Source organism: Cucurbita moschata, unplaced genomic scaffold (assembly GCF_002738365.1).
Source record: "Cucurbita moschata cultivar Rifu unplaced genomic scaffold, Cmos_1.0 Cmo_Scf00010, whole genome shotgun sequence".
Classification (NCBI taxonomy): Eukaryota; Viridiplantae; Streptophyta; class Magnoliopsida; order Cucurbitales; family Cucurbitaceae; genus Cucurbita; species Cucurbita moschata.
In genome coordinates this window covers 1,147,940-1,171,449 of record NW_019268526.1, presented here as the reverse complement: position 1 = coordinate 1,171,449, position 23,510 = coordinate 1,147,940, and the positions used below count along the sequence as shown (strand labels likewise).

The 23,510-nt window shown below is 34.0% G+C and overlaps 4 protein-coding genes across 5 annotated transcripts in view; 3 read left to right on the top strand and 1 right to left on the bottom strand.

The window, feature by feature from the left end:
* Positions 1 to 21,922, top strand: part of LOC111448362 (transducin beta-like protein 3) — a 28,466-nt gene extending 6,544 nt beyond the window's left edge. The window contains exons 9-16 of one of the 2 annotated variants that reach the window (XR_002711424.1): positions 950 to 1,196; positions 1,286 to 1,362; positions 1,890 to 2,009; positions 3,041 to 3,171; positions 3,244 to 3,418; positions 4,003 to 4,440; positions 13,854 to 13,863; positions 21,911 to 21,922. Coding sequence is in view for 1 of the 2 variants with exons in the window: in XM_023087918.1 (XP_022943686.1) it covers positions 950 to 1,196; positions 1,286 to 1,362; positions 1,890 to 2,009; positions 3,041 to 3,171; positions 3,244 to 3,418; positions 4,003 to 4,371 (1,119 nt within the window). In the remaining variant the exon portion in view is untranslated. Of the gene's footprint in view, positions 1 to 949; positions 1,197 to 1,285; positions 1,363 to 1,889; positions 2,010 to 3,040; positions 3,172 to 3,243; positions 3,419 to 4,002; positions 4,787 to 13,853; positions 13,864 to 21,910 lie in introns of those variants that run through there. The other variant, XM_023087918.1, reaches the window with a different exon arrangement.
* LOC111448363 (inositol-tetrakisphosphate 1-kinase 1-like) lies at positions 9,159 to 10,474 on the top strand. The gene has a single exon (XM_023087919.1). It carries the CDS (start codon positions 9,284 to 9,286, stop codon positions 10,313 to 10,315), a length of 1,032 nt encoding a protein of 343 aa, XP_022943687.1. The 5' UTR covers positions 9,159 to 9,283; the 3' UTR covers positions 10,316 to 10,474.
* On the top strand, positions 14,199 to 15,559 carry LOC111448365 (inositol-tetrakisphosphate 1-kinase 1-like). Its single transcript, XM_023087920.1, has one exon. The coding sequence runs from the start codon at positions 14,348 to 14,350 to the stop codon at positions 15,332 to 15,334; it is 987 nt and encodes a 328-aa protein (XP_022943688.1). The 5' UTR covers positions 14,199 to 14,347; the 3' UTR covers positions 15,335 to 15,559.
* Positions 21,586 to 22,775, bottom strand: LOC111448366 (transcription factor MYB41-like). The gene is made up of 3 exons (XM_023087921.1): positions 22,489 to 22,775; positions 21,792 to 22,415; positions 21,586 to 21,707 (listed from the first exon to the last, which is right to left on the bottom strand). The coding sequence occupies exons 1-3, from the start codon at positions 22,749 to 22,751 to the stop codon at positions 21,674 to 21,676; spliced, it is 921 nt and encodes a 306-aa protein (XP_022943689.1). The 5' UTR covers positions 22,752 to 22,775; the 3' UTR covers positions 21,586 to 21,673.
* Positions 22,776 to 23,510: the final 735 nt, after the last annotated feature.

Genomic DNA, 23,510 nt, shown 5'->3' with positions numbered 1-23,510 from the left:
ATCATCAACATCGTTTTGCAACTAAATTCTCCTTTTAATTAAACTTGAGCCATCTTTTGTACGTGGGGGTGGTTTTTCTCCTCTCTTATTTTCCAACCAATGAAATGTGTTTTCCCATTAAAAAAAGAAGACTTCACAATTAAAAAGTGATTACTGATGTTTTATTCTTTTGCTTATTATTATTGATTTCCTTATGAATAAAAAGTTTTAGTTAGATTAGACTGGATTGTTGTAATTCAATGACATGAGTGCTTTTTCTTGGTCTTGATGGTTTTAATATATTTATGCCAACTTGAGCACATATAAAACATTTATCCTCAACCCAAAGATGAGGTATTTAATTTCTACCCCCATATGTGAAAACAAAATCTTATATTACTAAACTGTATGGTCTCTATTTTAGAATTTAGATTGATTAGTTTTCGTTCACAGAATTTTTTTTGTCTATTAATAATTATCTATTCTTATTAAAATCTTTAAGACAGGATGATGAGCATTGTTAATTCGAAGGAAACTGATTTTTCTGTCAGTGAAGAATTAATGCAATACTTAATATTACACTAGCATAATCAAACGGAATTATAATCGAAAAAGGGCCACTTAAAATTCAATTCTGACCTTCAACTTTTCCTTCTAGTAGTGGATTTGAGCTTCTTTTGGTGGTTTGATTACTAAGTTATTTTCAGAGCCTTCTTGAGGGATTTTTGAAAAGCCTTCATTTTGGGTACTTGAATGTTCAGTAAGCTATTAATGTGCACCAAGCTTCACCAAAATCAAGGTGTACAATGGACAACTTAGTTGGCTCTTTACTGTCATAAAAAGATAGACTCTTTTCCATGAGAGCTTGTGTTCTAAATTTCATCTTGTCAATTTATGTTGATTTCTTGTCACTTTCTTCTGAAGAATTCTGCCTTAGTTTGTTATGCATCTTTTAATTTTTCATTGTTAGGACCGAACGGCTTGTGTTTGGAGGCTTCCTGATCTGGTATCTGTAGTTGTGCTTAGAGGACATAAAAGGGGGATTTGGTCTGTAGAGTTTTCTCCGGTTGATCAATGTGTGGTCACTGCTTCGGGTGATAAAACGATTAAGATATGGGCAATATCAGATGGTTCCTGCTTGAAAACTTTTGAAGGTCATATGTCAAGCGTGTTGAGGGCTTCTTTTCTTACTCGTGGCACCCAACTTGTATCTTGCGGTATTGATTCCCACCACTATTGAGTTTGGCAGTTATCAAAAGTGTACTAAGTTAGATTTTTGACACAACCAAGTAATCGTCTTTTGCAGGTGCTGATGGATCAGTTATGCTATGGACAGTAAAAACAGAAGAGCGGATGGCCGTCTATGATCAGCATGAAGACAAGGCGAGCAATTTACTATAACCTTAAACCCTTGGAAGGCTGTATCAATTTGGACACTAAACTTTTAATTTCATCAAATATAACCTTAAAACCTAGTTCAATTTTTGCTAACTTACCCACCAATTTTAACAAAATAAAAGGTTTAAAAATCTCATTAACTCATTAATTTCAGTAAAATAAAGTTTTGCACAAAGATCACTTTGACCATTGCACAAATTAACCATTTAATAACTTTGCCAAAATTAATAAATTTCAACTAGCCCTAATCCTATTTTTCTTTTAAATTTTATCAATTTCATATCATACCCACGTTTTTGATTCATTAAACGCATAAGTGGACCTTTTTTTAAAATGATATTGACGTAAGAACTTATTGGAGGATCACTTTTTAAGGTTTATGTTTAAGATTGCAACCTTTATCTCTCTGTTTCCTGTCAATGAATGAAAATAATGTAGTTTCAATTTAATTGTCACCTATCTAAAGAAAATAAGGTGAAGAAATTTGTTACTGACGACATTTTAGTGTTCAGATATGGGCAATAGCTGTGGGAAAGAAGACAGAAATGCTTGCTACAGGTGGTAGCGATGCTGCTGTCAATCTCTGGTATGATTCAACAGCACTTGATAAAGAGGAAGCTTTTCGAAAAGAGGTTAGATGGATATCTTATTATCTATTCAGTTCAGCATTTTTGTTTAGAGAAATTAAAGATTTAAGATGGTTTAATCTTTTGACAAATGGAACCTTTTTGCAAGTCTATGGTGCTCTATATATTTTTTTAAAATTGTTATTTTTAATCTATGGAACCTCAAAATTGAGAAATAATTTTCTTTTCTTGTTTGAATTGAATTTGATCTGTGGGTTCTAACATCTAGCGGATTTATCATTGTTAGATTGGTTATCCCTGACGTTAAAGGACTTCTTTCCCATGAATTATAAATTACTCACCTGACGGCCATACTGTCACTTGGTGTAACTGCCAGGGAATTGATATAGTTTCATTCTGTGGGTAGAGTGCTTGTTGTTCCGGCGATGGGGTGCTTGAGGTTTGAAAGGAGGTTAGAAGTAGCTGACATTCCGAGAGACCTTTGAGCATGTGTACATATCGTAGAGTGATAGTGGCCGTGAGCCTTCGGCATTATGCTGGGAGGGGCTTTATTATTTTTCCAAATCTGTGATTTATTGCACCTAGGAAGGTGACTATTGAGCTATCGGGACCATCTAAGAGAGTTATGGCCCGCTCAAGTGGGTGAAGGTCGGGTCGATTATCACATCCATTCATGGTGAATGGTTACTTTTAATATATTGGCCTATTATGGAAAGCTGACATTCATTGATTTATTGAAAAGGTCGGATACAAAAATCTGTAATTCTCCGTTGGAGTTTACAGAAAACCATCCAAACTTGAGATAATTATAGCCACGTTATTGGCTTTTTGGATTAAGGAAAAAGTCTGATTATGGTTTCCAAAAGTTTTTGAAATTGTTTTTATTATAAGTACCCCCATGTTTTATTATAATTTGTAGATAATGAATTAAAAGCCGAAGCATAAGTGTTCTTGTTAAATACTTTGTCCATTGAACTAATGACAGATAAGTCTTGGGCGTGCACATTAAATTAAGAGATTGAAAGAATCCTAAGCTTCTTATCTTAAGCCTTTGTATGCATACATTGATAATGCAGGAAGAAGGTGTTTTGAAAGGCCAGGAACTGGAAAATGCTGTTTCTGATGCTGACTATGCGAAAGCGATTCAAATTGCCTTTGATCTTCGTAGGCCACATAGGCTCTTTGAACTGTTTTCTGAACTTTGCAGGTTAGCAGTATTTTACATTTTGTGTAATGTGTTTACCTCATTGGTATGTACTTAGTTTTGTTGTTTCCACAGCAAGAACGACTATGATAATCATGTTGGAAAGACCCTCGGTGCTCTTGGAAAGGAAGACTTTCGTCTATTGTTTGAATATCTTAGAGAATGGAATACGAAGCCTAAACTTTGCCATGTTGCACAATTTGTGCTTTTCAGAGCTTTCAGCATCCTTCCCCCAACAGAGATCACTGAGGTGTGTCTTCTACTGTCTTTTCAAGTTTAACATGGAACACGTCTAAGATATTTCAATGTATCCTATCTGGCAAATGACTTTCCTTTTAGTATGAAGCTTATGAAATCTAAAAACTAAAAACTAAAATTAGTTTTTTGATTTCCTTTCCTAGTCCCATAGTTTGGCTAGTATTCAGAATGTTTCTTTTGAAAATAGCTTGGAAACGAACAAAAAACGTGTTGGTAGATGGCTGTTGGAATCGCATTCGTAATGGAATACAATCGGAGTTCAGTTACAAGAGTTCATGTGTTAGGAAGTAGTTTTAAATGGACCCTTCTCTCTTGGATTAGAAACTTTAATCAAAGGAACGAAAATGAGTTCATGGGAATGCGTCGTTCCAGTATGCATTATGCCAGGCCATTTTCTTTAAGTTTGCTCTCTCTGTATATGAGCGTGCACGCATAATGGACTAATTAGCTCTGACTTTTTTGTTTTAATTAGCTCTGACTTTTGGTGCTTGAAATTGGTCATCTATCATTCAGGATCTTGTAGTTTGTATTTGAATGTAGATGTTCCTAGAATACTTATATCTATTATTTTTTCAGATCAAAGGTATTGGGGAACTCCTTGAAGGTTTAATCCCATACTCCCAGAGGCATTTCAGCAGGATAGACAGGCTTGTAAGAAGCTCATTTTTGTTGGACTACACACTGACTGGAATGTCAGTGATTCAACCAGAGACTGATACCAAAATCTCTAACGACGAGCCCCCAGTTGACACTGATATGAAGACTAGAACAGCAGATTTAGTACTTCCGAACGAACATACCGATGAACAGAACGAGACTCATGACGAGCCAGAAGATAAGGCTCTCTCCAAGAAACGGAAATCTAAAAAGTCGAAAAGTAGCGCAAAAAAGAAAGCTAAGGGTGTGGCCTACACTGAAGTTGCAGCAGTACCGTTGGCAGTGTAAAACAAGTCAGGTTGGTCGTAGTTCATAGCCATTAGTTTCCTCAGACAAGAGGTATGTCCGCTCGGTTTCTCCTTGCCCCCCACACTATGAGTGGCGGGAAGAAGTTGTGAGAAGCTGAATCTGTATCAAAGAAATGACTAATCCACAAACAAAATCACACATCATCCCGCTTTCCCAAGCCTTGTCTTCACCATGGTGGCGGCCATACAGCAAGGGCTTCAATTTTGGTAACAAAAATTTGCTGATTATTTAGTGTTAAGCTTATGAACAAACCATCACAAGCATTAGTAATGATTGAAACCTGGGTTATTTAGTTATTTTTTCATATGTCTTAACGATATATACTGTTTTTTGGGCATGTTCTTCAGAGACTGTAAATTTGTGAGTATGCTTCATGGAGCTGTTAAGTTATGCATATAACCATAGCCTATGGTCAGCCCCTACCCGAGAAGGAAAAAGAGAATCAAAATTTTATTTCGCCTTTAAATCGTCATGAAATTTAATCTTAGGGTTTTTGGCTTTGAATTGATAACTATTGGTTGTAACGTTAATATGTTTATAAGTTGATATCTGGGTTTTGATTTTCATTATTACTTTAATAAGTTGAAAAGATCACATTTATCAGTTATTGGTGTTGTTTTCTTTTGACTATTAAAAATTGGAACAAAAATTATTTTTCCTTGTAACATAGGCAACAGATGGTACTAAAACTCGAGAAAAATAAGATTGAAAATGTCAGATCGGGGAGGAGAAACATTTTTTACAAGGGTGTGGGAACCTTTTCATGGCATTTGTGTTTTAAAAAGTTTGGAGGGTCAGTCAAGGAGGAGAGCGTGGAAACCTTTTCATTAACATTTGTGTTTTAAAAAGTTTTGAGAAACATTTTTTTCTTATAAGGGGGTGGAAATCTGTTCATGGCATTTGTGTTTTAAAAAGGTTGGAGAACGAAACTGAAAGGAAAATTTCAAAGAGGATAATATTTGCGGATTTGGACCGATATAAGAAACTGAGATGGACTTGAACTACTGAAATTGAGATGGGAAAGATGATGGGAAATTTGAGAAAAATAGAGTTATTTTTGTTTTTAAAAAATTAATAAAAAAAAAAAAAAAAAAATATATATATATATATATATATATATTAAGATTAATTTTCCCTAAATTTTATTTATATATGCTATGCAGTAAAAATAAATTATTTAAAAAAAAAATTAAACCGTAAATAATTCTCAATTTTAAAATTTCAATAATAAAGAACAAATTATAATATAAAATAATTAATGAAAAAGTTGTGAATCAGAGAGAAACCTTAAAGAATGCAAAAGTAATTAACGGAAAAGTAACAATAAAACGCGTAAAAGAGGGAATGAAAATTGGAATTTAGAAGAAAAAAAGAACAAAATCATATTCTCAAATTCAGGATGAGTCCCATTGATTTAATTCCTATATTTTGATAATATTCTTTTTTTTTTTAATTTTGATAATAGCTGATTTTTTTCATAAATATTAAAATATTCATAAAATATAATATTTACAATTTTTAATATAATTTCAAATTTTGATTCTTTATTAAAAAATATTTTCATAAAATAAAAACAGTTTAAATAAAATTCTTCAAATTTAAATCCAATAATTATTAAAAGAAACTAACTTTTTGAATTTAAATTTGGTCGTCATTACTAGACAATTATAGTGTAATTTTTTAATTCTAGACTTTCAATTCCGGACACAACTATGAACTTTAAATTTTTTTACAATAGAAAATCCTAATTTTTCACTCTTTCTTAAATATAACACCTCATATATATATATATATATATATATATATATATATATATACACGCGCACGTACTTTTATAGAAAATTTGTATAGAATAAAAAACCCTAATTGAAGATTATTGGTAGACTATCAAAACGTTGTATCCTCATGATTTATGACATGTTTTAGAGAAAATTTAAAATTATTAAAATTACTTTTTAATGTTTAAAATTATTTAAAAATACATTTTTAATCCTTCAAAATTAATTTTAATGGTATAATATCCGTTATAAATTACTAATTTAAACATAGCTCAACATACTTTAAGACATTATATTAAAAATAATAAACTAAATAACATTAGGTTAAAAATAATAAACTAAATAACATTAGGTTCGCGTGTACATTAAAATTCTAATATTTTTACGAAAAAAAATAACAACTTTACATTAAAAAAAACATAGAATCAACATCTCTTGCTTTGTTCCAAATCCACCAAATGATCTTTGTTTGAACCACTCATCCAATTATTTAATTGTTAGTGTTTAAAGATTGGTTCTTTGAGAAAAAAAAAAAGTATAATTATTAATTATTGTTCTTATTTTATTCCAAAGCAAAAGAAAAAGGAAATAAAAGTTTTAAAAATATATAAAAAAGAAATAAATTGTCAAATAATTAAAAGTCTTTAATTGCTGGCTACCATTTTAAATTATCTCCAAGAATATTTACTTTAACTTTTCATTTATTTTATTAAGTAAAATAATTTAGGAGTGAGAAAATATTACAAAATTAGGGAAATTAATATTAAACTTACCAAAAAAGTAGAATACATGCCTTAGTTATCAATATCAATTATTTACATACCGAGTATATAAACAATGCGATGAACACGCTTCTATAATGTTTCGATGACTCTAAAAGCTAGAACAACTTAATTCAATTTGTATCTCGATCCTTATTGATTAGAGTTAGGTTATGAATTGATTTAAGTTGGGTTCGATTCAAATAAAATAAAAACTTTCTCGATTGAATTGGTTCATAAATTCTCCTAAAATATATACTCTTATTTTTACTTTATTTCATAATTTTTTATTATTTATTCTCCAACAACTTTTTAAAATAATTTTTAACGTAAATTTTAATTAAATATCTAAAAGGTGAATTAATATATGTTTTATTATATTTATAAAAAAATAAAAAATTTGAATAAATAATTCAAATAATTTTAACCAACTCAACTTAAAAAAATTTGATTAGGTCGAGTTGAGTTGGTTTGTTATTGTTTGGGTTAAAAAAATTATGACAAGAACCATTGATAAAAAATATTATTAAAAAAAGAACGAACGACTGTTAATCTAAAATATTATATTTGTAACGATTAAAAGAAAACTAGAAAATGTCTAAGAGAGTAATAAATATAATAATTATAATTCAACTCATTAAAATGGTCAATAATTAAAATATATAATTTTTATTTATAATTTTAATAACTAAAATTGAAAAATTAAGAGTAAATGGTTAGAAATTATAATGAAATATATATTTTTTAGGAGAATAAAAAAAATATAAACTTAATTTTTATCCCAAAAATAAAAGTTTATGATATTAGAAAAAAAAAACTAGAATTTTGATATATAAATGGGAAAATTTGGAAATAAAATAGAATTTTGTGTTCATAGTTTCACACAAAAGGGCATATTTTAGGTCAAATAGTCAAAATAATTGTCCTTTCAATAACATTTACTTTCAAAATATATCCATATTCCTTTCCCACCTCTCTTTTTAGATCTTGGTCGTAACATTAACGATATATAATGGTCGATATCTTAATAATGTAGTTCAACGAGCTACGGTACATATTCTTAACTAAAAATAAATAAATTACTTTTAGCTTTCAGTTTTCAATTTTTATTATACAATAATTTTGAATTTTTTTTTTCGTAAGGTGTTACAGTCTTTTGATATTAAGTTGTGTTCGTGATTATATCATTTGCAATGTAGGAGAGAAGAAATGATAACATCATCAGTATTTGGAGCATCCACGAGCAAAGAGGTTGATAGTTGATTCACATGGAACGACCCCATTTTGTATACCAGTTCATAGAGTATAGATGACTTTTAAACTCAATGTAACACAAATTCATGATCAAGTGGGGATGAGGGCTACTGTTTGATACTCCAAGGGTGTAAAGATTCTCGCAGTTCAAGGTATAAAAAATATCATTCAGTGCAGTAGAATTAGCTGAAGCGGTGGTCTTATTTGAAGACGTTTCTTTAGTAATCAAGATGAGACTTCACTAACTCTTTTGTTATCATAATGACCCGTTACAATCTTTTGTTGATGCGTTAGTTAATAAATATCTCCGGTAATGGCACCCACACATTAATCATGTTCGGGGATGTTCTTGGAACAAAATTCGGGTAGAAAACCACCCACCTTAAGCCGATGATGCAATTTGCACAAATATTGCATTTACTTCTTGTTTGTTTTTTTTGCTACGTTTCGTTTCAACTAAAAAAACGTCAATATTTTCAATATTTGTTAATTATAAAGTAACAAACGAAAAAATCGAGAATAACGAAAGGTTTATATGCGAGTAAAAGAGAGTCATAAAAACAAAATTAAAACGGATCTCATACACGTAAAAACCAAATGTGTTTTTTTCCACCTAAGCTTCCGTTACTTATCGTCGGAACTCGAGATAATCAGATGAACGTATTAAAATACACGGAAATAATATATATTATATATTATTTTGCAAATAGTTTTAAACAAATATAAGGGAAAATAATAATATTATGCAATTTGTTAAACCAATTAAATTAATTATAATTAGAAGGAGAACGGAAATTTCAACGGCATGGAGCAGACCTGATGAAGCCCCCCACTTTTGATTTCCATGTTCGAATTTATTGACTTTTATTTTATTTATTTCTTCCTTTTTTTAGTGTAAAAATAATTTTAATAATAAATGAACCTTATATTAATATAATTAGAATCTGATCCCTCAATTTTATAATATTTTCCGACTGCATCCCCAAAGTTGTATAAATTACACACGAACTCAGATCATTTACTCATCGGAGTTTTTCATTTTCTCATCGGAGTTATTCACTTTCTCGGATTCCAAACAGAACCTCTGCACCAGAAGCCATGGCTTCTTCTTCTTCTTCTTCGTCGAATCGCCTTCGAGTAGGCTACGCTTTTCCTCCTAACAAAGAGCGCAATGTGATTCGCCCTTCTCTCGTCGATTACGCCAAGCTCCATGGTGTCGACCTGGTCCGTATCGACCTCCAAACGCCGCTCCTCCACCAAGGTCCATTTCATTGCATTATTCACAAACTCTATGACGATGCTTGGGCGGAGCATCTGCAGGACTTCGCCTTGAAGAATCCGGACGTCGTTGTCGTGGATCGTCCGGACCTAATCGCTCGACTCTACGACAGAGTCTCCATGCTTGATGTGGTAAGCCAGGTGAAGGCTTCGGACAGCGGCGTGAGGATCGAGGTGCCGAAACAGATCGTTCTGAAACAGGAGGATGGAGAAATCGATTCGATTAGGGATTTGGATGTGAAATTTCCAGTGATTGCGAAACCGTTGGCGTCGGATGGAAGTGCGAAATCGCATGAAATGTCTCTGGTTTTCAATCGACGCGGATTAAAGGATTTGGATAGGCCAGTGCTTCTACAGGAGTTTGTGAACCACGGCGGAGTAATGTTCAAAGTATACGTCGCTGGAGAGGAATCCGTGTGCGTGAAGCGGAAATCGTTGCCGGATGTGGCGGAGACAGAGGAGGAACTGGAGAAGAAACAAGACGGCGCGATGAAATTTTCGCAAATATCTAGGGCAGAGGAGAAGAGCGAAAAATGTAACGGCGCTGAGAAGAAGGAGGCGGAGGAGATCGAAATGCCGCCGGAGAAGATAGTTAGGGAGGTATCGAATGGGCTGAGGGAAGCGATGGGGATTAGGCTGTTCAATTTCGACATGATTAGGGACGGGAATGGTACATACTATGTGATAGACATAAATTACTTACCAGGATTTGCAGTACTGCCGGAGTACGAGCAATTTCTGACGAAGTTCTTCAAGGAAGTTGCAGAGAAGAAGAAGAAGAAGAAGGTGGAAGAGGATGATTCCGCCATTGAAGACGGTAAAGCAAAACCGCGGTGCTGCTGTTTCCAATGAAGGTGAAAGTCGTTACCATATTCGAGGGGCATTAAATACACCTTTTTTTTTTTAATTTAAATTTATTTTCTGTTTGTTCTTTTAAAAATATTTGAGTCCACGTTTGTTGAAGTTAAAATGTAATGTTTGTAATTTAACCGAGTAATAACTTACTTTCTATTTTAAATTTGTGGTATAAATCAACTCATTCAGACTACTCAATCAATTTACTTTAGCTCGATAGTCAAGATTCAAATGATGGGGCTGATAATCTGTGATCGATTCGAAGAACCAGATATGATTTTGCTTTCACTTCATACTACCGAGATTCTTGCCCGACGTTATTTTGGCTTAGAAGGCAGCGGTGAGAATGAGGATCACTTTGGAATTCATTGAGAATGTTAGGGTCTAAAAGCTCTCCATCGTGTTGGCGAACCTTCGGCCATGAGAAGGTCTTTTGGCTGCCGTGAGAAGCTTAGCTTGCTTTATTAGCCACGTGATGATTTGATGTTCGTAGAAGCTGGTCAAAGTGGTTGGGAGGGTGTGAAAACCTCTCCCTAGTAGGCCGCATTTTAAAACCGTGAGATTGACGACCATACGTAACGAACCAAAGCAAACAATATGTGCTAATGGTGAGCTTGAACTGTTACACGATCTTTTCCCATCTAAACCACGTGGCCATTACACCATCTCTTCCATCTAAACCATGTGCACGCGAGTGGGTGACCCTAATGCCACCGCCTACAAAGCGTTGTTCAATATTTGTATTGTTTATTGGTTGGGGGAATTATTTCACCCTTCAAAATATTTTTATTTTGTCTTATTTTATTGCCTTCATGAATGCCATTTTCAAACGGTGTTCTAGTTCTTAACTTCTTTTATATTGATTTTGCACCCTAATTTCATTTCTGTCTATGGGATTCGGACAATCATATCTGGCCACGAGTAATTCGAGTAGTATTTTAGTTATTTTTCACCTCTGAAGTATTTTAAAATTCATTCTCTATGTTAGGGATGTACATGTTCCAGGTTAGAGAATTTTTTTTGACTCAATTTGGGTTGGTTGGATTGGTAACACAGCCTAACTCGAAACTTTTCACAACCCCCAACCCAATCCTTTATTTTCTGGTTGGGTTCGAGTTGGGTTGTAAATTTTTTTTTAATTTTATTTATCCACAATTTATAATTATTGAGATTCAATCTTACATAAAATATATTAAAAATTCACAAACATATCTATATATATATATAAAGTAACAAAAATACAAAGATAGATCATGAAATTAAATAAACATTAAAAATGATTAGTTATATATATATATATATATATATATATATACGAAACAAAGAAATTAAAAGTAACAAAAATACAAAGATAGATTATGAAATTAAATAAACATTAAAAATGATTAGTTATATATATAAAACGAAACAAACAAATTAAAAATAATAAAATATAAACAAAAAAAAGTTATATATATAAAACTAAACAAAGAAATTAAAAGTAACAAAAATACAAATAGATCGTGAAATTCATTCAAAATTTATTTAATTTCATGACCTATCTTATATATTTTTTTTGTTTATATTTTATTATTTTTAATTTCTTTGTTTCGTTTTATATATATTTAAAAAAAGTTATATATATAAAACTAAACAAAGAAATTAAAAATAATAAAATAAAATAAAATAAACACAGAAACATGTATTTGACTAGCATCAAACTCGAGTGTGAGTATTCTTAGATAGAACTTAATACCACTCTGATAAACTTATTAATACAAAAAAAAATTTAATATATTTAATATATTTTTATTTGGCTCGAGTTAACTCGAAGGTTTTGCCCATAAACCCAAAACCGAACCGATCCAGTTCGGGTTCAGAAAAATGAACCCAACCCTACCCAAAATGCTAATTCAACCCAACCCAACCCTTGTAGTTCGGGTTGGGTTGGTCCGGGTTGTTGGGTTGAATGTACACCTCTACTCTATATGATATTGAAATTATTTACTTCAGCCCTTTGTCTTTGCTTGAGTCTCTTAATCTTTTCCTTTAACATTACTAGGACGTTTTAAACTTTCTTGAGTCACCTTAACCTTACTTAGGGTATTACACAAATAGTATCGTGTTTGAATGTAGTTTTTAATTTATCGTATTCTATGCTTATAAAAAAAATCTTGTTTGTTAAACAAATGATGAACGCGTCAATAATCTCTTTGAAAATCTTGTCGTGATTATTCTCGAATCATTATAGATCAAATGATGCAGTTGCACCTTTTACGCTCCAAATAATTACGCCCTTATTCTCCCATATGGTTGCATCATTGGTGCTATATGGTCTTAGTTGATCATATGGCCTAAGACTCGACCATATCAAAATGTACTTGGTTGATGTACCAGTTAAATCTCACCGTTAGTAAATATTGTCCACTTTAGATTTTTTCTTTCGGGCTTTATCTCATTTTTAAAACGGTCTGTTAGGGAGAGGTTTTCCCACCCTTATAAAAAATGTTTGGTTCCGCTCTCCAACCATGTGTGATCTCACAATTGACCTCCATTAGAGTTTGACATATTAGCTTAATGCCTCATCCAAAATGACATTTGGTCGACTTCTTAGGAGTCGGTTGTATAACATCTTATCGAATCTTTATGAAATCGTGTCCTATTCGTTGTGCCAACTTCAATGGGTAGGTACACGTCTAGCTCATTAGACATCGGACGCGTATGAACTTTGGACATCAAACCACATATAAGCTTTGGACATGTTCCTATGACTAATTTTCACCCCTTTATGTGAAACTTTTTCAACTTTTCATCCTAGTGTACACTTACAAAAAGGAAAAAAAAATATTGGACTATATTAATAAAAATACTATTAAAATTTTAATTTTATATAAAAAATATCTTTAAAATTTTAATAATATATTTTAACGGTTAGTCTGAAATGAAAATCATTAATATTTTATTTTATGAATATTCATAAATTTTTAATAAAATTTGATATGAACCGAGAGACATCAATCATACAATATACTCAAATGAAGATATGAAGAAAATATTATTAAAATTATCAAAAGATATTTCAATTCATGTCACGTCGATGAAGAATGAAGTTTCATGTTATAAATTTTTGGGTGGATTACAATTTAGAGTAATTTAGAGTGATTGTATTTCATTAATGTTAATTATGAATGTTATCATGCGTTTAATAGTTTTATTTTGAAGCTATATAAAGACATGTATGTTGTATAAAGACAATGTATGTTGTGTTTGTAAATAGACATGGAAGATATAGTAAAAGGAGCATTTGTGCTTTCTTTAGCAAATGACTAAGTTTCTTTGCAATTCTATGTAGTTTAGGTTGCATGTAAAATCATTCAAGCTCGATATGATTAATCTTGTTTGTGGAGTGATTCGAATCTCAAACAAGTGTTCTTGAGATATTTGATCAACAAGAATCATTCAAGCTAGACATGATCGATCTTGCTTGTGAAGTGATTCGAACCTCAAACAATGTTCTTGCCTTGAGATATTTGATCAGCATAATTCTGAATCTTATTCCCCTTGCAGTGATTACTTATCTTATTATTTGGTATCAGAGTTTCAGACACAAGATCGGATATATGTTTCCTTCGCGTTTATTCCCAGTTTAATTTTTATTTATTTTCATCTTTTTAGTTTCTTCTCGTTAATATTTTATTTTAAGAATATTCGTAAACTTTTAATATTAAAAATTATTTGAAAAATATAATAATTTTAATTTTTTTTTAAATTTTAAAAACACCTTTAAACTAAATTTTTTTTTTTTACTAGTATCTCATTTAAATACTAACATTAAAAAAGTTTGAAAATAATTAGTGAAGATTTGTCCATATATTAACGGTAATAAATTACTCACTTAGGTTTCACTACCAAGACTGCCACCGCCAGACGCTTGTCTTCCCTCTTCCTCCTCTGGAACCCAAAATTCCACTTCTCCACCCACTTTCACTTCAATTTCTCCTCCATTTCTCAATTTCCCCAATACCCTTTTCCCGGTTCATCTATCCCTCCATGTCTTCCCCTCGCTTTCGAGTCGGCTACGCCTTTTCCCCCAAAAAGGAGCGTTCCTTCATCCTCCCTTCCCTCCTCGACTACGCCAAACTCCATGGCATCGACCTTGTTCGAATCGACCCTCTTATCCCTCTCATTCACCAATCCCCCTTCCATTGCATCATCCACAAGCTCTACGACCCCTCATGGATTCAGCAACTCCGCGATTTCACTTCCCAGTTCCCTGATGTTGTCATCGTCGACCCACCGGAGCTAATCTCCCGCCTCCTCAATCGCGATTCCATGCTCCAAGTCGTGAATCAGGTGAAACTCCCAGAAGGGTATGAGCGGATTGATACTCCCAAGCAAGTCGTGGTGAATGATTTGGATGTCCTGGTCAAAAATGGGTTACACGCGTTTACCGATTTGGGGCTTAAATTCCCTGTAATTGCTAAGCCCTTGGAGTCCAATGGCTCTGAGAGGTCTCATCAACTGTGTTTGGTGTCTAATGATAGCGGATTGAAGGGATTAAACCCCCCGATTGTGTTGCAGGAATTTGTCAATCATGGCGGTGTTGTGTTCAAGGTTTATGTAGTGGGGGAGTGCGTGGTTTGCGTAACGAGGAAATCGTTGCCGGATATTTCGCCGGAGGATCTCGAAAAATTGGAGGCGGTTTCGAGTTTTTCAAAGATTTCGAATTCAGGGACTCCAGTGGACAACAACGAGGGTAATGTTGAAATGCCATCTTTGGATTTTGTGATGCATGTGGCTGCTGGGTTAAGGGAAGCAACAGGGCTTAGGCTTTTTAACTTTGATCTGATTAGGGATAGTAATGATCTGAATAGGTACCTTGTGATTGATATTAATTACTTACCTGGGTATGCCAAAATGCCTAACTATGAGCCTTTCTTGACCAAATTTTTGTTGGATGTTGTTCATAAACGGAGTGGTGGTGGTGGAGCCTTTAGTTCTTCCTATGTAAATGAAAACGAGGTAGTGTTCTGTTGAAAGTGAGAGGCTATCAATCAGCTGGGATGTTACAAAATAATTGGTATGCCTCTGTTGTAGAGCCTTTTAGAGGGTGTAATACAAGTTATAAATATGAAGCTATTAAGGTAAGTAGTAGGCTATACTTGGTGTTTGATTATGGATCTTTTGTATTGGGTTTATATCTTAGGATTCCTGCAAACACTAATGAATATGAACTTGATATGACTTTGTTCCATTAATATCTTTTCATGTTCGTGTTCATTGTTTGAATTTTGCTGTGATGATTCGTTGTGCGTATCGTAATGTGGTGGAAGCTGTTTTTCGTGGTTTTCGACTCGGCTTGTTGGTTTTTACTCGAATGAATATGAACTTGTTTTGCATTTGCGTGGTGAAGTAATTCCTCTGTTCCCTTTTGGGCAAGTTTTATTGTGTAAATTAGGAACTGTGACTTGAACTGCAACTTCCATTTAAAGTTCTGAAAGGGATTTTTGCTCATAATAGATATACTTCATTAATGTGTTAGCTCTGAATTGTTCCTGTGAATCATGTAACTGTAAGCTGTGGCTGTACCATTATAGGAACTTATTTTTTTTCTTGGTTTTGTTCAGATCTTTTCTTGCTTTAGAAGTTTTATTTAGTGCTTTCCAGCCCAAGCAGCTTACATATACTTCCCACAAAGCACCTTAACTGCAAGGAGCACTTGTATCTTGCTCCCGAATGAGAGAACAAAGCTTTTTAGGCCACCCGAGAACATACCCTTGATCCGGGAGTTTCTCTTTCAGACCATACTATTAAATCTAAGTGGGTGCTGGGTGCTAGCAGATATTGTTCGCTTTGGGCTTTTTCTTACGGGTTTTCCTTCAAGGTTTTTAATGCGTATGCTAGGGAGAGGTTTCCATACCCTTATAAAGAATGATTCGTTTTCCTTCCCATTTGTTGTGGGTTCTCACAATCCACACCCCTTTCGGGCCCAGTGTCCTTGCTGGCACTCGTTCCCTTCTCCAATCGATGTTGGACTCCCCAATCCACCCCCTTCGGGGCCCAGTGTCCTTGCTGGCATACCACCTCGTGTCTACCCTCTTTCGGGGTTCAACCTCCTCGCTGATACATCGCTTGATGTCTGACTCTAATACCATGTGTAACAGCCCAAGCCCACCACTAGCAGATATTGTCTTCTTTGAGCTTTTCCTTTCGGGTTTTCCCTCAAGGTTTTTAAAACGCGTCGTAGGGAGAGGTTTCCACACCCTTATAAAGAATGATTCGTTTTCCTCCTCAATCGATGTTGGATCTCACAATTCACTCTCCTTCGGGGACCAACATCCTTACACCGCCTTGTGTCCATCCCCCTTCGGGCCTCAGCCTTCTCGCTGGCATATCGCCCGTTGGTAGCAGATATCGTCTCCTTTAGGCTTTCCTTTTCAAGCTTCCTCTCAAAAGTTTTTAGAACGCGTCTGCTAAGGTGAGGTTTCAACACCTTTATAAAGAACAATTCTTTCTCCTCTCCAACCGATGTGGACACCGGAAATCTCTCTCTTGGAGTGCATCTAAATCAAATAAGAGAAATAACCAATCATCTTGCTGTTTGCGCGATTCATTATGTACTGTCTAGATTTTTGCTCTCAGTTCTGTTTATTTCTTGTCTTCCATTAATGAAATGATCAAGCACACCGTATAGTTTCTTCATTACTTCATATTTATACATTGTTCAAGTAAATATACAAGAAACAGGCAGATTAGTACCCATCACCATCTTCCCATTCTAGCAGAAAGAAATCATTTACAAGAAAAGATAGCTAAATAAAGCATACTTGCATGGTTTCCAATCCTCATGGCAGATCAGCAAGGAGAAAACGAGGTAGCAATGAGATCAGATACCGCTCAATGTAAGTTTGACAGATTCCCTTTACCTTATTCATACGTACAAGAACCTTAAATTTCCAGAAATGACTGCATGATTGTTTGGTTGTGGAAGAATATTTCATTGATTACTTCTAGTTGATGCTGTGATTTCCAAATCTAGGGAAGCTGACTTTAAAGCTGTAGTGAACATTTGATTCTGATTGGTGTTAGAAACTGATGCTGTTCTTTCTTTTTATGTGTAAAAAACTGTTCTTTTGGTTGGAGCAGTTCATATATGGTAGAGAGTAGCACTGTCGAACGTGACACAGTTGGGGGAATTATTGGAAAAGTTGGAGGGAAGTCTATTGGTTAGTTTGGATGAATTTTGGAAGGGTGAACACTGCAGTAAGAAGGAACAAAAAAACATGTTTCATAGGAAATTAAGGTTGACTTTTGCCGTGTCGGAACCATTCATATGAGCCAAACGATAAAGTAACAATGTTAAAGAAGAGAGATGTGTCTTATATGAACCGAACGATGAAGTGACGATGCCAACGATAAGAAACATGTCTCATATGAACCAAACGATGAAGTGACAATGTTAAAGAAAAGAGACGTGTCTCACAATGAACTGTCAATCTTAAAGGAAAGAGATGCCGTCAATGTTAAAAGGAAGAGACACATTCGATATGAACCAAACGATGAATTGACAATCTTAAACGAAAGAGATGAATTGTGTACGAACAAAACGATGAAGGGACAATGTTAAAGGAAAGAGGCGCATCCCATATGAACCAGACGAACGATGAAGTGATAATGTTATAGGGAGGGGACACAACCCTCTTTCGAGCTAAACGAACGATGAAGTGATAAGCGATGCAAAAGCTCCACCTAACTATATCAACGAGAATTTTATTGATTTTGTTAGGTTTTAGAAATGATTATAATCCTTCTTTTTCATAATTTTTATGATATGATATTGTTCATTTCGAGCATAAACTGCCACGATTTTAATTTTTTCATTTTACTCGAAACGAAAAACTTCACTACGATGATAATACTGTTCTTTCCTACCAATTTGGTCACACTTCCAATCGAAAAAGTACAAATGCAACTACAAACGAAAGTAAAAAATTTTAGTCACATATAAAAAATACCATATTACGTTTTTCTTAAGTAGCAAACGTTGGACACGTAGTCCTTGTATAAATTAAACACGAAGAATCAACATCGTCAATATAAAACAAAAATGGGTTACATTGATACCAACATCATACATTACAACCAAAACAAAATGGCAAAGTAGGTGGGTTAGTTATATTTAAAGGTCAACAAGATACCTACTCATTGAGTTCATGAACTCCTTTTGTTAAACAAGCTTAATATGCTTGCCAATTAATCAATATATCACATCATTCAAACATGAATCGCCAACTCTTTAAAATTAGGTCCAAATAGAAAAATAGCATACCAATAATGTCTATGAGCTTGTCACTTGTCCTAAACAAGTGAGTATATTGGAAAGATGCCTTAAGATGTTCTCCACGCTTGGTAATATATGTATGAAGAAGAAAAAACGAGTCTTTTTGGCTTAGTCATGTGATGAAATCTTTCGATGTTGGATAAAACGTGTTTGAGTTTTAGCATAATGTGGTCTATGTGGTTTCGATTGAAACGAAAACTGATAGACTAGGAGACTCTTTATTCTTTAGGGTGGTTTTGTGGAATCTATTGGCTTGTGAGAGCGAATATAAAAATAGTTAATGATATTAGACTAAAATCAAGATGACTGAAATTTTCAAATGTCTGAAACCATGAGTGCTCGAAAATATAGATGTGTAATATGTTTAGATAACTATAGTTATTTTAAAAGAACATTTGTAAGGATAACCGAGAATATTTAGTTAGTTACGTTAAAACTTGTACGTTTGAAAAAAAAAAAAAAGAGAAGACCAAAACATTAAAAAAAAACATGTCTTCAAACTGAGAATCTCTAAGACCTTTGAAGGCATCTTAGGATGTCCGAGTATCTTACATTACTTCAAAATGAAATGAGTAACTTGTTTTCTTTCCTCATTAAACAAACGGTGTTGTAAAGGAATTTTTAGATTCCACGTTGGTTGGAGAGGGAACAAATCATTCTTTCTAAATGTGTGGAAACCTTTCCATAGCAGACGCGTTATAAAAACCTTGAGAGGAAACTCGAAAGGGAAAGCCCAAAAAAGACAATATCTGCTAGTGATGGGCTTGAGCGGTTACAAATGGTATCAGAGCCAGACATCAAACGGTGTGTCAACGAGGATGTTGAGCCTCGAAGGGGGTAGACACCGGGCGGTTTGCTAGCGAGGACGCGGGGCTCTGAACGGGGATGGATTGTGAGATCTCATATCAATTGTAGAGAGGAACGAGGGCCAATGAGGACGCTTGCCCCAAAGAGGGGTGGATTGTGAGATCCCACGTCAATTGAAGAGGGAAACAAAACATTTTTTATAAAACGTAAACCGCTCCCTATCAAACACGTTTTAAAAATCTTAAGAGAAAGCCCAAAAGGGAAACCCGAGAAACCCCAAAAAAGACAATATCTACTAACAGTGAGTTTGGATTAAAAAAGAATGTCTTTAAGCTCAAAGATATAAAATGAGATCATTGTCGTAGCCTACAAAATAATCGACATACATTTAGATTTGAAAAGAAACTTCCGTACAAAAGATTCCCTTTCGATGTTCTAGAGACCGAGAAGCAAAGAAGTTACCTAAAAAGATCCCACTTACCTTAATAGACAAATTTGCTGTTGGTAGAATCAACAATAATATTAATCAAAGGACGCAAATAGTCTTACCTAATAGTTAACAACGACCCTTGACTTTTTTGTCAAATGAAATTACATCATCATTATTCTTAATCAAACGCCATTATACATCGACAATTATTTTATTTCGGAAGTCCTCAAAACCGATGAAACCTACACAGAAAGAAACAGACCATTAGAACACGAAACCCTAAAACGCTCTTTTTAATTGGTCTATTTACTCATTTCACGTAGACACATATAGCTATAACTGATATAGAGTTGACAATGAATTAAAGTAGTACGGAGAAACTTTCATCTTATCAGCGCGTCGTAATTTCTTTTCAATTTAGGAGGTACGGTAGAGAAATTCGACACGAGTTTGCACCTACTCGAAAGTCCAACACGTTAGATGGTCTTCTTCTAGAAGCCGAGTCTTTTTTTCTAAGTCGCAACAACTAATGAGCTAGATATGGTTTTGTAGTAAGTAAAGTAGGACTTTTAATTCCAAATATGTCTACGACATTATTATAAAATACCATTTGATTAAATGGGTCAAATTAAGTTATGTTATTACACTTCAATTGGATAGCCATTTTGTTCTTATTAAAATAATGGAAGCCGAAAGTGAAGCTTTGATAACAATAACTAATGTCATATACAATTTTTTTAATACCCATTTGGCACACTTTCTCTTTCTATTTAATAGAATTATTTATCAGCGTTCGAGACTACCCGACTTAAATCATAAAAGTCGTAAATATTGAGTTGAGTTAATTTTTTTTTAAAGATAAAAAATTTGATTCCGTTTGTGAGTTGTCCGTTTTAGGGATTGACGACTTACCCATTTAGTGACTTTGGCACTAGACGTTCCAAAAATGGGGTACTATCGGATCGGGTAAATTCAATAATAAACGCCTGTTGACATTCCAGCCTTCCTTCTCCTTTCAGAACCTACTCGAAAGAGAATCTAGTGTTTTTTGGTCGTGAATATTTGAATAGGACGAACCGCCTCGTGGTTTGCTTCAGAACAAAACAATTAGAATTGACATTTTTTCCGAGTCAACTCGATTAACACGATCAGCCCAAAAATAGGGTTACAATCCAATCCAACCTTATTCTACCGTTAATTCTTTTTTTCGATAATATTTAACATTTGTAATCGATGTTAATGATATACTGTGACTTATAAATGTTTGATATTTAAATTTTATGAGATTTTAATTATTAATGTAACATGCACGGTGGGTAAGTAGAATAGTTATTTCGATAACCCAACCCAACTGAATCACGAGAGTTTAAATTGAATAATTTAAGAAACTTTTTGGTTACGATGCAATTATTATTATTTTAAGGTTTTTCCCTTTGAAATTTTGCTAGTTTGAACACAAAATCTATTAATATCCACACACATAAGTCAAATGAATCAATTATATCTTAAAATAAAGTAAAGAATTTGTTTAATATATTTATTTTCTTTCTCCTTCTAGAAAACATTAAGACTTTAACTAATTTTTCTTAGTTTTGATCTTTGATTATGATTTTAAATGTCCAATAGTAGCTTAATTAATTAGAAAATCTAGTAGTAAAGGAGGTGAAGTTGCTGAATAAATTACATCAAATCCGTCTTATTTATATAAGAATCATACATCGATTTATGTACAAAGAAAATGCGGAACCCTTTATGTATCACCACGAGTGATTAAGAAATGACATCCTCTACTGAACCTCTACGAGACCGACCATGGCGGAGGAGGAGTTTGGCTGTACAAAGAAAAAAAAATCATATAAATTTAATATAATTTAAAGTACTTGTAAAATGAGTGATTTTTATTCGTATTCACTTACTTGATCGCATATTTCCAGTAAGAACTGGAACTTTCGTCATCCATGATATCTCCCCAATTATTTTCTATGGCGGTTGGTATTTTCGAGCATTCGGGAGAAGCTGGAATCAAGTCGGGAAGTGAGTTTGGGCATTGGCTCATGTCATAAAAAGACTCCGCTCGATTGCAATCGTTTTCTAACGCTAACGTAGGTGCGGTTGTCGCATAGTCATCACATGATAGTGGTTCTTGTAGGGGTTGTATGTTACTTGGGAAGGTTTGAAAAGAAGATCCAATGGGGTGATTATAAGTTAGGTTTGTGATTTGTTGTGTGTTGAAGAGGTTATTTGAAATGGCTAGAGATGAAGGAGAGCTTAGAATTTGTAGAACATTTTGGAGGAGGTGAGCTTTTGCTAGTTGAGTGGCTTGTGTGTGTAGCCTTGACGAACTGTCCCATGGAGCTGTGGAAAGAGAAAGCAAGTGATGAAGATTTGAGAAAGTGTTCGTATGATGATCGAACGGCGTTGGCATGTGGGTGACGGGATCGATACCCATTTGGAGAAGCTTCTTCTTCAAGTGAGTGTTCCAAAAGTTCTTAATCTCGTTATCCGTTCGTCCCGGAAGATGGCTAGCTATGATCGACCATCTGATTGCAAGAATTTATACTCCTTTTAGTGTTATTGTCAATAATTTTCTATAATCACAAAGCAAAAACTTACTTGTTTCCGAGAGATGCATGAAGGCTGATGATAATTTGCTCTTCTTGATCAGAAAAGTTTCCTCTTTTGATATCAGGTCTAAGATAGTTCGTCCATCTTAATCTGCAGCTCTTACCACACCTATTCAAACCAGCAAGATTTGGAAGAGCTCTCCAACTCCCATGGCCGTGTTTTTCAATATAATCCACTAATATCCGATCTTCCTCAGGCGTCCAAGGTCCCTTCTTTAAGCCGTTCTCGTCGAGCATCGACGCTCTCGACATCACGAGATGAGTTAACGGGATGGAAGAGAAGACGACGAAGAAGCTAAAGTTGGGAATGTCAAAAATGGCAAGAAAGTGGGTGTTTTTATAGGGTGAAGAAGAAGGTGGCTTTGACATTTAGAAGCTTTTGATTAATTTGATGATGGGATTGTTTATCATTTGGGATAACTTCCAAACATGTCATTATGTATGACTTGTACAAAAGGGGTTGAATGTGAAATTATGTCTCTTTTTACATTAACTTTCTTCGATAATGTTTTTTTTCTCCAAAATAAATAATAATAATAATAACTTTTGACATTTTAGTCCATTTATTATTATCTAGGTGTAATCAACTAATCTAAGTGGTAAAACCAAACAAGTTTGGTCGTATTTAAGGTTCGATATAGCTAGTCAAAATATATAATTTAGTCTAATGGCATTTGAATTTATTTTGTTAGGAACGTTTCAGAGATAGACAGCAATTCGAATCAATTAATCTTTCCTCAGTAGAAATATTCTTGTTTCAAAGAGAAGAAGATGGGCTAATCGCATTGGCAAAGAAATGTTCGAACAACCCTACAATCATTCAAGGAGAGAGAGAAGACCTGTTGCAGCGGTTTTTCTTTTTACCTCGTGGCCAACTCGAAGGGCTGAATCTCATGAGGACGTCTTCGCTCATGAGTTGGAATACACTAAACGCTAAAATTATTCTAGATAAATCTATGATCAACTAATTAACGTAGTAATAAAGTACAAAAAAAAAAAAAAAAAAAAAAA

Bases quoted from the DNA above. Each gene is read 5' to 3' on its own strand.
- LOC111448363 (XM_023087919.1), top strand. From the start codon at position 9,284: ATGGCTTCTTCTTCTTCTTCTTCGTCGAATCGCCTTCGAGTAGGCTAC.
- LOC111448365 (XM_023087920.1), top strand. From the start codon at position 14,348: ATGTCTTCCCCTCGCTTTCGAGTCGGCTACGCCTTTTCCCCCAAAAAG.
- LOC111448366 (XM_023087921.1), bottom strand. From the start codon at position 22,751: ATGTCGAGAGCGTCGATGCTCGACGAGAACGGCTTAAAGAAGGGACCT. The intron at 22,416-22,488 runs GTAAGTTTTTGC...TCTTGCAATCAG, and splicing joins CATGCATCTCTCGGAAACAA to ATGGTCGATCATAGCTAGCC. The intron at 21,708-21,791 runs GTAAGTGAATAC...TTCTTTGTACAG, and splicing joins TACTGGAAATATGCGATCAA to CCAAACTCCTCCTCCGCCAT.